This window comes from Callithrix jacchus, chromosome 8, assembly GCF_049354715.1.
Source record: "Callithrix jacchus isolate 240 chromosome 8, calJac240_pri, whole genome shotgun sequence".
NCBI lineage: Eukaryota > Metazoa > Chordata > Mammalia > Primates > Cebidae > Callithrix > Callithrix jacchus.
In genome coordinates, this window is record NC_133509.1 from 128405354 (window position 1) to 128418353 (window position 13000).

General features: G+C 44.3%; 1 protein-coding gene and 1 pseudogene across 50 annotated transcripts in view; one reads left to right on the plus strand and one right to left on the minus strand.

Moving 5' to 3' along the window:
• UNC79 (unc-79 subunit of NALCN channel complex) overlaps nt 1–13000 on the plus strand; it is a 287437-nt gene that overhangs the window by 154334 nt on the left and 120103 nt on the right. For 40 of the 50 annotated variants that reach the window (XM_054240312.2, XM_078335677.1, XM_078335682.1 and 37 more), the window contains 3 exons: nt 1588–1729; nt 5570–5649; nt 5734–5882. In XM_054240312.2, coding sequence (XP_054096287.2) covers nt 1588–1729; nt 5570–5649; nt 5734–5882 — 371 coding nt within the window. The remainder of the gene's footprint in view (nt 1–1587; nt 1730–5569; nt 5650–5733; nt 5883–13000) is intronic. The other 10 variants (XM_035261332.3, XM_078335659.1, XM_078335649.1 and 7 more) reach the window with 1 other exon arrangement.
• Nucleotides 7130–7746, minus strand: LOC108593560 (large ribosomal subunit protein eL19 pseudogene; annotated as a pseudogene).

The following is a 13000-nucleotide window of genomic DNA, read 5'->3' on the forward strand; positions in this document are numbered from 1 at the left end:
GCAATTCTCCTGCCTCAGCCTCCTGAGTAGCTGGGATTACAGGCACGCGCCACCATGCCCAGCTAAGTTTTTGTATTTTTAGTAGAGATGGGGTTTCACCATGTTGACCAGGATGGTCTTGATCTCTTGACCTCGTGATCCACCCGCCTTGGCCTCCCAAAGTGCTGGGATTACAGGCGTGAGCCACCGCGCCTGGCCGAAATAACTTTTATTGCAAAGTTATATCACAAAGTTTAAGTGACAATAAATACTGTAAAATTTATTTAAAAAAATTTTTTTTTAAATTTTCTAGACAGAGTCTCACTCTGTTGCTCAGGCTGGAGTACAGTGGCTTGATCATGGCTCACTGCAACCGCTGCCATCCAGGCTCAGGTGATTCTCTCACCTCAGCCTCCCAAGGAGCTGGGACTATAGGCGCCCACTACCATGCCTGGCTAATTTTTATTTTTTGTGGAGATGCGGTTTGCCATGTTGCCCAGGCTGGTCTTGAACTCCTGAGCTGAAGTGATCCACCTGCCTTGGCCTCCCAAAGTGCTGGAAATACAGGCATGAGCCACCACACCTGGCCAAATGTATGCATTTTTAAGTTGTTTCTCCATCTGGCTGTTGACAGACACTTGGGTTGCCATACCTTCCTCTGTGTAACTCACATGTTGTAGTATTTTCTTTCTCCTAAAAATCTGACTACCCTGGACAACCAATATTTGTGTCTTTAAATTTTTTTTTTTTTTTTTTTTTTTTTGAGACAGAATCTCACTCTGTCACCCAGGCTGGAGTGACAAATCCTGTTCTCAAGCAACCCTCCTGCCTCAGCTTCCCAAAGCACTGGGATTACAGGCATGAACCACCACACCTGGCCAGTATTTGCATCTTTTTTTTTTTTTTTTTTTTGAGACAGAGTCTTGCTCTGTCATCAGGCTGGAGTGCAGTGACACAATCTCAGCTCACTGCAACCTCCGCCTCCCAGAGGTTCAAGCGATTCTCCTGCCTCAGCCTCCTGAGTAGCTGGGACTACAGGCACGCACCACCATGCCTGGCTAATTTTTGTATTTTCAGTAGAGATGGGCTTTCACCATGTTGGTCAGGCCGGTCTTAATTCCTGACCTTGTGATTCACTCACCTTGGCCTCCCAAAGTGCTAGGATTACAGGTGTGAGCCACCATGCCCAGCCATTTGCATCTTAATATAGCTCTGTGAACCCGTTCTTATTTCTTCCTAATTAAGTACTGTTATTGAACAAAATGTACATGGGCGGGAGTGACTCGGTGAGTGGGCACTGATCTCAGAGACTAATGCAGCGGTGAGAAAGTAGGCCTGGGAAGATTTAACGATGATTTTGATCTTCTTCTTTATGTATTTGAAGTAAAAGAAAATGTTTCAGCAACAGCGGATAGAGATTTCTTTTCACTGTTCTGGCAATAAGCTCCAGAGTCTTCTGGGGTGTGGTGCCTTCCCCTCTGGCCCCAGCAGCATGGATCCTGGGACACAGAGGGTGTGCAGTCCAGCTTTGCTGAGCCGAGCTGAGCCAAACTGTTTGTTACACCCCTCCAGGGCTGCTCATTTGGCTGCCTGCCCTGTTTATTTCAGGAGCCCACAGACAGCCTTGAGGATAGCCTCCTTTCTTCCAGACCAGAGTTTATCATAGGCCCTGAAGGGGAGGAGGAGGAGAATCCTGCAAGCAAGCATGGGGAGAACCCGGGCAATCGCACGGAGCCTGTGGAACATGCTGGTAGGTGGGCTCTGACTGCTGGGGAGTGCACTGTGTACACAGGGCCTGATGTTCAAATCACTGAGTTCTTGGTTTAATATCGACTTGGGCAAAATCAGACATGGTTTCCTTAGTATAAACTCGTGTAGAGTAACGTTTCCCACCAGATTGTAAAGAGAACAGATCCATTACAGTTCCCATAGAACCTACTTCCCTGAGCTTCTTTCTGGCAGTGGGCTCCAGTTTTTGGTAAAATCTCATTGCCTCCCTACAATGAGTTGTGTGGTGTTCTCTGTAGACCAAGGCTGGGTGCTGACAATCTTGACAGCCACTCAATGCATTTGGCCAAAGCAGAGCGTTTTTGGCTAGAAGCAATGGGGCCCTGGAGGTTGGGCTGTGCAGGCTGAGCCTGAAGGCTACTTGGGTGGCTCTTAGCGGGGACTGGGGAATGGACTCTTTCTCATTTGCCTCAAGGCTCTTGGGTGGATGCAGAGGGCAGCGAGATGGCAGACAGGCTCAGGAATCATACTCTAGCTCCTCTCACATGAGGGCATTTAGGAATTTCAGGATGTGACTCCATGTGGCTCTGGAAAAGCTGGATTTCTAGCTCTAGATGGTGGCACTCTGGGAATTTATGAGATCTGGGCAAATTTGGGCAGCTTTTTAATCTTCCTGCATCCACGATCCAGAAGAGATAGAACAGCTTGCTCCTGGGAGCCCAGTCCAGTATCGGGAGGCATGGGCTTGACATCATTCCTTCAATGAGCAGCAAATATTATTAGGAGACTGTTTTCTGGGGCTCACTGCAACTGGGGGTGTCTTATTCTGACAAAGGTAACCATATAAAATCTTTCGTCAGAACTAACTGCTTCTCCGTGGATCATATGAATGGTGAATTGTGTATGAATATCATAGCTCACACTATCATGTCATAAAACTTATAATTTGAAGGAACACCCTATGTGATCTGGTTCAGTGGTTTTCCCTGTGCACTTCCTGTAGCTGTAAACGGTCCATGTGATTTCCTTTGGAATATCCTCAATTGGGGCGACCCCTGGTGGGGAGATGAGAGCAAAATATAAAAACCCAGGCTCCCTAGTTTGCTTCTGCCAGATCACTATGACTTGCTCTCTTTCATGTGTTGGGGTCCTTTTCTTTTTCTTTTTTGAGATGGGGTCTTGCTCTGTCGCAGCCTTGACATCCCTGGCTCAAACAATCCTCCCACCTCAGCCTCCCGAGTAGCTGGGACCACAGACATGCTCCACCATGCCCGGCTAATTTTGAAAACTTTTTGTAGAGACGGGTTTTTGCTGTATTGCTCAGGCTGTTCTCAAACTCCTAGACTCAATTGATGCACCCATCTCAACCTCCCAAAGTGCTAGGATTACAGCGTGAGCCACCACACCCGGCCATGTGTTTGGAATTCTAAGATTTTCTGTAAACAAAGCAGAGAAGAAGTTTGCAATCTGCTGATCCAGTTTAGCCTTTGCACCTGGCAGATGAGGAAAATCATTCCCAGATGGGTTAAACGACTTGCCCCTGGTCATGTCGTTGCTACTATTTATTCACAATTTACTAAACAACTTCCTATTTCACGTAATTCCACATGGGAATCACTGAGAAGCTGAAACACCAGCAAAAGCTCCACTCCCCAGCTCCAAGCCTGGGTGTCCCTGGGCTGGGAACCTGCGAACTGGAAACGACTAATGAGTGGCAGGGTTGGGACTAGAACCCAAGTCCTCTAGTTTAATTTAGGATTAATTAACTTGCTTTAGGTGCTGCAGCAGCCAGGGCCCAGGCCCACATTGTGTTTCTCTCAGGCATTGGTGCCTGAGGAAAGCTGGGACTTCACGCATGATCCAATAGCCTGTATTCTTTCTATGCAAATATATTTTTTAAACTTAAGCTAGTACGTAGATCAGTTAACTGCCACTTTTATTTATATGCAATATTTTATTGAAACAATGGTTAAAATTAAGCAATTTCTTTTTTTTTTTTTGAGACAGGTTCTCACTCTGTTGCCCTGGCTGGAGTGCAGTGGTGTGATCTTAGCCCACAGCAACTGCTGCCCCCCAGGTTCAAGCAATTCTCCTGTCTCAGTCTCCTGAGTAGCTGGGACTACAGGCACCCGCCACCATGCCTGGCTAATATATATATATTTTTTGTAGCGACAGGGTTTTGCCATGTCGACCAGGCTGGTCTCGAACTCCTGACCTCAAGTGATCCACCCGCCTCAGCCTCCCAAAGTGCTGGGATTACCAGCATGAGCCACTGCACCCAGCCAGCAATTTCTTTTCAAATGTAATTCTTTTTCTTGCTGAATTGTTATACAGTCCACTTATTAAAACACATGCTCTATTCTCCCCTGAATGCTCCTCCAGGCTCCTGTGGCAGCTTCAGGGGAAGCTCCTCTTTTCCTCTACTGGCTCTCTACTGTCTGTAGGATGCAGTTATATATTGTCTTTGCGGGGGAGCCCATCTTTTCTTTCTTCCAAAACCAGGGTTCCCTGCTGTTCACAGCCTCCCTCCTGCTTCTGCTCTGTGGGCCTTCAGGCGGTGACCTGGAGATCTTCTGTCCTAGAATTTGGGGGCGTTCCATCAATGTGTGTTCAGAGACTTCCCCTCTCTTCTAGTGTGTTTCCTTTTTTCCCATCTTGAGGCCTGGCCCCTATTTCTTAGATCTGTCAGATATATCCACCACCAAAAATGTATTTAAAACTTACACATAAAACAAAATTGTCAAGTACTTATGACAAGCATTTAAACTACATTCAGGTGGAAGATTCCCAATGGGCTTTTCAGTATTTAGACCAAGAGAATTTGACTGCCTTGCAGCAATGGTTAAAATTAAGCAATTTCCTTTTTCCTTTAGCCTCTGATCCTAGGGATTGCCCAAACGTGTGATGGTGATTTTAACACATTCTGTACTAGTTCCTGCATCTGGTTAACTTATGAATGCTTTTCTCTAGCATGCCTCATTTATAATGTATTGTTGCCCCCACTATGGGGGCAAAAGTTTTAGAGATCCTCACGAGAAGGCGAAAGCATGAGTAGTTGTTCTCATTTGAATATGTTCAACTGTTTCAAAATGTGCCCCTTTTTGTGAGAATCCATGGGATAAACCCCTTTAGTTGCTGATATGACTTGAACACCTCTCTTGAATACCTGTCTGTCTCCCTTCCAGTTAGGAAGGCATGGCTAGCAGGTTCCAGGTCTCTCCAGGGAGCAGCCGCACTAGCAGCACTATGCTGTCCATCATGGATTCAGATGTCTGGGTAGGGGAAGCCTCAGCGCAAAGATATCTGAATACATGATGGACTTTGCAGTGGAAAATGGAAACTAGGAAGCCTCAATTTAAAAGATTTCTGGCCAGGCGTGGTGGCTCAAGCCTGTTATCCCAGCACTTTGGGAGGCCGAGGCAGGTGGATCACGAGGTCAAGAGATCGAGACCATTCTGGTCAACATGGTGAAACCCCGTCTCTATTAAAAATACAAAAAATTAGCTGGGCATGGTGGCATGTGCCTGTAATCCCAGCTACTCAGGAGGCTGAGGCTGGAGAATTGCTTGAACCCAGGAGTCGGAGGTTGCGGTGAGTCGAGATTGCGCCATTGCACTCCAGCCTGGGTGAAAAGAGCGAAACTCCGTCTCAAAAAAAAAAAAATTTAAAAGATTTCCGGCACTGGTATCATAGAAGGAATATATGCTAATTTGGAGAGCAAATAAAAATATTTCTGGAAGAATTTTTACGTACATTCTATGTTGACGTTTTACTCCTCGTGGTTTTTATGATCTTGATAAATTGATAAATGATGGGGGGAAGGAAGAGTTAGCCTAATCTTTGTGTAATTATTTCTTCACAGCAGTAAAGAATGATACCGAAAGAAAATTTTGCTACCAGCAGCTTCCGGTAACATTGAGACTAATATATACCATTTTTCAGGTATATTTTCGGATGTCTTTGAATACTTGGCTTGGTAGCATTACTGTTTTGGATAACTTAGTAACCGTGTGGTTCTTTGCATAGGAAATGGCTAAGTTTGAGGAGCCAGATATTCTTTTTAATATGCTCAATTGCCTGAAGATTCTCTGTCTGCATGGAGAGTGTTTATACACTGCCAGAAAAGATCACCCTCAATTTTTAGCCTACATTCAGGACCATATGCTGATTGCAAGGTACGTCTTCCTAATGGTTTATTTTGTTTGTTTATATATTAGGCTTTAGTTGTGAAAATTAAAGTTACATTAAGACTTAACTAGGTTGTTTGGGTTATTTTTCAAGCCAGGACAGCTCGATTGCCTATAGGAACTACTTTTCTTTTTCTTTTTTAGTCTAATTTAAAAGTATATTAATACAAAGAATGGTAATTTCCATTTGCCAGACACTGAATAAATAGAAAACTTAAAGTAAAAATTATTTTATGCTTTTCACTTGCTAGATGGCTTAAGAATATAGAAAATATAGAAAAATATGGCCAGACGTGGTGGCTCACGCCTGTAATCCCAGCATTTTGGCAGGCTGAGGTGGGTGGATCACCAGGTCAGGAGTTCGAGACCAGCCTGACCAACATGGTGAAACCCGTCTCCACTAATAGAAAAATTAGCAGGGCGTGGTGGGGTGTGCCTATAATCCCAACTACTTAGGAGGCTGAGGTAGGAGAATTGCTTGAACCTGGAAGGTGGAGGTTGCAGTGAGCTAAGATGGTGCCACTGCACTCCAGCCTGGGTGACAGTGTGAGACTCCATCTCAAAAAAAAAAAAAAAAAAAAAAGAAAAATGCCAAAATATATGTTACCATTTATCTAGTATAATTAAGGACTTATCTACTTTGTTACTTAAAACAGAACTGCTAATAGATATCTAAATCTCTCCATATGCTATCTCATAAGTTATTTTGTAGAGACTGGTGAGACATTCTGAAAATTATAATAAAATGTTACCCTAGATTTACAGTGTTTTTTCCTTCTGTAAACCTTAAAATAACTCTTGCAATCTTCCTGGAAGTAAATCAGAAACATTCTTATTTTATATGTATGAGAATGAGTCGGTAAAAAGGAAAAGATTGGTTCAAGTTCACTTGATGACAAAACCACATGAACGCTCTACCTTCCTTTACTCATTTTGTTTATTATTCATTCAACAATATGAGCGCTTACTGTATACATTATTGTTCTAGGTACGTAGGGAATTTGCAATCTAGTTTGGAAAGCGGTGAATCCTATACAGAGAAAAGGTGACCATGCAATTTAGTATTCAAATTTGTCTGCGTTTGAGAGTGAAGAGAGGCGGTCTTCATATCACCCCGAGAGGATGAGTATAAGCTCGACAGTCATGGTTTTTTTTTTTTTTTTTTTTTTGAGGCAACCAGATAAAGGCTCGTTTTCTTTTAATGGCTGATCTATGTAATCACGGAGGCCAGTATGTACAGACAAAGGGGGAGCTTTTATTTCTTGGTCTCTTCCTCCTTGGACAAAGTTTTGATGATCTCCTCCTTTTTGGCCTGGAGGCGCTCTTCAGGCGCTTTCGTGCTTCCTTGGTCTTAGACCTGCGGGCCTCAGCCTGGTCAGCCAGGAGCTTCTTGCGGGCCTTGTCTGCCTTCAGCTTGTGGATGTGTTCCATGAGAATCCGCTTGTTTTTGAACACATTCCCCTTCACCTTCAGGTACAGGCTGTGATACATGTGGCGATCAATTTTCTTAGATTCCCGGTATCTTCTGAGCAGCCGGCGCAGAATCCTCATTCTCCTCATCCACGTGACCTTCTCTGGCATTCGGGCATTGGCTGTACCCTTACGCTTACCTATGCCCATGTGCCTGCCCTTCTGGCGGGCCAAGGTGTTTTTCCGGCAGCGAGCCCGGGAATGGACCGTCATAGACTTTCGGATGATCAGCCCATCTTTGATCAGCTTCCGGATCTGCTGACGCGAGTTAGCACTGGCGATTTCATTGGTCTCATTCGGGTCCAACCAGACCTTCTTCTTGCCACAGCGGAGGACACTAGAGGCGAGCCTCTTCTGAAGCCTGAGCATACTCATGGCTGCGGCAGCGGCAGCGAAAGGAAGGAGCCGACAGTCATGGTTAAACTAAGATGAATGGTCACTCCGTGTATATATAAGTCACTGTCACTCCAATGGAATGTGATAAATGACTGTTTTATGCAGCTCAGAGGTGGGAAAAAGCATTTCTGGATGAATGATGAAAGACTCTGGAGACAATACCACTTGAATGGGCATTGAGATAATGACAGAATTTTCATTGGTAGAGATTTGAGATGGGTGGGGCGTATTGTAAAGCACGGGAATGTCAAGAGCAAACAGATGGCAGAGTTGGAAGGAAGAGACCAGAAATGAGCAGGGCATACTTAGGGGATACTGAAGCTTTGTTTGTTTTTGCTGGGTGGTGTGGATATAAGGGAGTAATGGAAAATGAGGCTGGAGAAGTCCATTGGGACCCAAGTATGAAGGGCCTTGAAGATAGGGATTTTATTGAATGGTATTTGGAGATCCATGGCAGATCTTAAAACAGAGTCAGAGGTGTGCTTTAATAAAATGTGTATGGAGGAAAAAGAGATCTTTGGAAAGCACCCACATATAAAAGAGTGCTAAGAGCACCTTGCAAAGTCTTACAGAATGTAAACACACAACACAGAACTTTCTCCTGAAAGGTTTGTTAGAAGAGGAAAGGAGGCCAGGTGCAGTGGCTCATGCCTGTAATCCCAGCACTTTGAGAGGCTGAGGTGGGAGGATCACTTGATGTTGGGAGTTTGAGACCAGCCTGATCTCAAACTGTTGTGGTGAAACCCTGTCTCTACTAAAAATACAAAATTAGCCAGTCGTGGTGACATGTGCCTGTAGTCCCAGCTACTTGGGAGGCTGAGGCAGGATAATCACTTCAACCTGGGAGGTGGAGGTTGTGGTGAGCCGAGACTGTGCCATTGCACAACCTGGGCAACAAGAGCGAAACTCTGTCTCAATAATTTAAAAAATAAAAATAAAAAGAGAGAGAGAAAAGGAAACATTAGATACTTAGAGAGAAAAGGGAGTAGACATTAAGGATTTTTAGGATAAAGAAAATCAGTACATATTTATGGTCATTGGGAAAGGACCAGTGAAAGAAAACAGTGGGTCCAAGTTCTGGAAGGCAGGAGAGTGTGAAATTAGGAACAAAGGGTAGGGTGGAAAACAGGAAGAATACCCTTTCCTGTGAAAGAATATACATTTTGAAGAAAGAGAAAGTGTTAAGGGAAGTTTATAACCGGTGGCTTAAGCCTTAAGAATATTAGGTGTTGATGTCTTCTCCCGAGATGGGGATGAGAGACATTGGGTTGGGAGCTTCAGGAACATGGAAAAGAGTATGGCACAGCCCACATGAGGAAAGCAGCAAGAAGGTAACAAGAAATAACCGGAGAACGATCCAAGATGGCTGATCACTAACATCTCGGGTTGCAGCTCCCAGTGAAAGTGCAGAGAACGAGAGGATGCCACACTTTCACACAAATTTTGGTCGCTCTTGGAGCAAAAGATTCCCAGTGGAGGAGCCGCACGGGTCGCCAGCGCGACTCTTGTGGCCGGCGCAGTGGTTTTGCCGGCACCTCGGCGCAGCAGCTCTTGGTGCGGAGTAAACGGGACTGGTTCCCCTTCTGACCGACGTTTGGAGCTCCGGGAAGGCAGAGTCGCCTATTACGGACTCAAGAAGGAAGCCAGACTGGAGATTCCCGGGCAGAAAAGCACCATCAATCTTAACGCCGCTGTTTTGGCCAGCGCAGTGGGTTGCTCATATTTCCACCCTGGAAATTAACAACTTGGACGTCCACTCAGAGACCTAATTTGAAAGTTGGTAATTACAAAGATGACAGGTGGATAAATTTACAATGATGGGAAGAAACCAGCATAAAAAGGCTGAGAATACCCAAAATCAGAATGCCTCTCCCTCTAAAGAGGATCACAGTTCCTCACCAACAAGGGAGCAAGGCTGGATGGAGAACGAGAGCATCCCATTAACAGAATCAGGCTTCAGAAGATGGATAATAAGAAACTTCTGTGAGTTAAAAGAACATGTTGTAGCCCAATGTAAAGAAACTAAGAACTTTGTAAAAAGGTTTGACGAAATCCTATTGAGAATAGACAACTTAGAGAGGAATATAAATGAATTAATGGAACTGAAGAATACAATACAGGAATTCCGAGAAGTATGCACAGGTTTAAACACTCGAATTGTTCAAGCAGAAGAAAGGATATCAGAGGTCAAAGTCCAACTTAATGAAATAAAATGAGAAGACAAGATTAGAGAAAAAAGGATAAAAAGGAATGAGCAAAGTCTCCAAGAAATGTGGGACTATGTGAAAAGACCTAATTGTCGTTTGATAGGTGTACCTGAATGCGATGGAGAGAATGAATCCAAGCTGGAAAATATTTTTCAGGAAAATTTTCCTCAATTAGCAAAGCAGGACAATATTCAACCCCAGGTAATACAGAGAACGCCACAAAGATATTCCTCAAGAAGAGCAACCCTAAGGCACGTAATCGTTAGATTCACCAGGGTTGAAATGAAGGAGAAAATACTAAGGGCAGCCAGAGAGAAAGGTCAGGTTACCCACAAAGGGAAGCCTATCAGACTTACAGCAGATCTCTCAGCAGAAACTCTACAAGCCAGAAGAGAGTGGGGGCCAATATTCAACATCCTTAAAGAACAGAACTTTCAGCCCAGAATTTCATATCCAGCCAAACTAAGCTTCACAACTGAAGGAAAAATAAAATCTTTTATGAACAAGCAAGTACTCAGAGATTTTATTACCACCAGGCCTGCTTTACAAGAGCTTCTGAAAGAAGCATTACACATAGAAAGAAACAACCAGTATTAGCCTTTCTAAAAACATACCAAAAAGTAAAGAGCATCTACATAAAGAAGAATTTACATCAACGAATGGATAAAACAGCCAGTTAACATCAAATGGCAGTAATCCTAAATTTAAATCGACTAAATCCCCCAATCAAAAGATACAGCCAAAACCCAACGGCATGTTACATCCAGACCCATTTCACATGCAAGGATACACAAAGACTCAAAAAAAAAGGGATGGAGAAAGATTTACCAACCAAATGGAGAGCAAAAATAAATAAATAAATAAAAAGCAGGAGTTGCAATCCTCGCCTCTGATAAATAGATTTTAAAGCAACAAAGATATAGTGGTAAAAGGATCAGTGCAACAGTAAGAGCTAATGATCCTAACACCCAGATACATAGAGACTTAGACTCAATGAGACAGAAAATTAATAAGGATATCTAGGACTTGAACTCAGATCCAGAACAAGTAAACTTAATAAATATTTATAGAACTCTCCACTTTAAATAGACAAAATATACATTCTTGTCAATACCACATCACACCTACTCATAGGTTTAAGTGAAATATTGATCGGCCATTATTAATACCCATTTTGTTTTTTAGAATAAAACAACATTTCCGTTCTCTCTCCCTCTTTTTCTTCCTCTTTCTTCCTCTCCTTCGCTCCTTTTTTTTCTTTCCTTCTCTCAAAAAAAGAAAAAAAGAAATCAACTTGTAGCCCTCTAGATTCAGGTCTGCAATGTCTCTCTCATTGCCTGATTTCCTTCCTTCCCTTCCTTTCCTCCCTTCCTCCCTCCCTCCCTCCCTCGCTTCCTTCCTCCCTCCCTCCCTTTCTCCTTTCCTCCCTCCCTGGCTTCCTCCCTTCCTACAAAAAAGAAAGAACAAAAGAATCACCAGCTTTAGGGTTCGGCTGAGGTTAGCTAGCACCAGTTTGTAGTGGACCAAGTTAGTAGGGGTTTGGATTTCTTTTCCTCTGGCGCTCAGGGGCCTGGGAGTGAATGACAGCAAATGGGCAAAGGATTTATTCAGGACCGGGGACTGGTGATATGGTTATGATGGAAGCTCAGAGGGATGAGGATTTGGAATGATGAAGCAGTTGTCTCTGGGATCCAGTCTATAATTGGAGGCAGATGAAGCCAGAAGAATTGATATTTGGGAGAAGAGTATAGAAAAGAGGGCAGAGGAGTCTCAGTCAGGATAGACTGGGGGTTGGGGGGGAATTTGGGTATTCTCAGCCTTAGAGAGGGGAGGTCAGCATCTCATCCAGCAAAGACAGAGGCCACTGGGGATGAGGAGGTGTGAAGGCAATGAGACCAGGGCTTGATCCAGTGATGGCATCCACAGAGGCCTGTGTGAGGAGCAAGACTGAGCTAGGTGCCAAACTCACCAAAGGATTGGGAGAGGGCCTCGTGCATCAGTGTCATGGGTTTCAAAAGAAAGAGGCTGCTAAGAGGAGGCCTGGAGGAAGTCTGGGGAAGCAGGATTCATTTGGGCCAGTGAAGACTGGAGTCCAAACTCATTGAGAGGATTAAGAGGAAATCTTAAGGCCAGGCACAGTGGCTCATCCCTTTAATTCAAGCATGTTGGAAAGCGGAGGTGGGAGGATCACTTGAGGTCCCGAATTTTAGACCAGCCTGGGTAACATAGCAAGATCCCATTTCTACCAAAAAAGAAAAGCCAGGTCTGGTGGTGCAAGCCTATAGTCCCAGCTACTCAGAGGCTGAGGTGGGAGGATTGTTTGAGTATGGGAGTTCGAGGCTACAGTGAATTATGGTGGTGCCATTACATTCCAAAAAATAGCAAGAAATTGTGTTACCATGGCCGGGTGTGGTGGCTCATACCTGTAATCCAAGCACTTTGGAGGCCAAGGCGGGTGGATCACCTGAGGTTGGGAGTTCAAGACCAGCCTGACCAACATGGTTAAACCCCGTCTTAAAAAAAAAAAAAAAAAAAAAATGTGTTATCGGAAAAATGTGAGGTTTCAGCTACGTGAGGAAGGGGAAGCTGTGCCAGTTTCCAGGCTGCTGTAACAAATTGCTGTGAACTGAGTGACTGAGTGGCTTAAACTTAATGAAGTTTATTCTCTCCCAATTCTGGGGGTCAGAAGTCTGAAGTCCAGGTGTCAGCAGAGCTGTGCGCCCTGTGATGACTCTAGGGGAGGAGCCTTCCTTGTCTGTCTCCTGGATTCTCAGGGCTCCTGGCAATTGTTGGAATTTCTTGACTGGTAGCTGCCTCACTGCAGTCTTTGCCACATGGTCTTCTCCCCTGAGTGTCCTCTCCTCTCCTTATTAGGACACTAATCACTCATTCATATTTACGACCCATCCTATCCATCAGGAACTCATCTTAACTGATGACATCTAAATAAGGCCCTATCTTGAGGTTCTGAGTGGACATGAATTTTTGGGGAGTACCATGCAGCCCACTAGAGAAGCATACCATGAGAAAAGT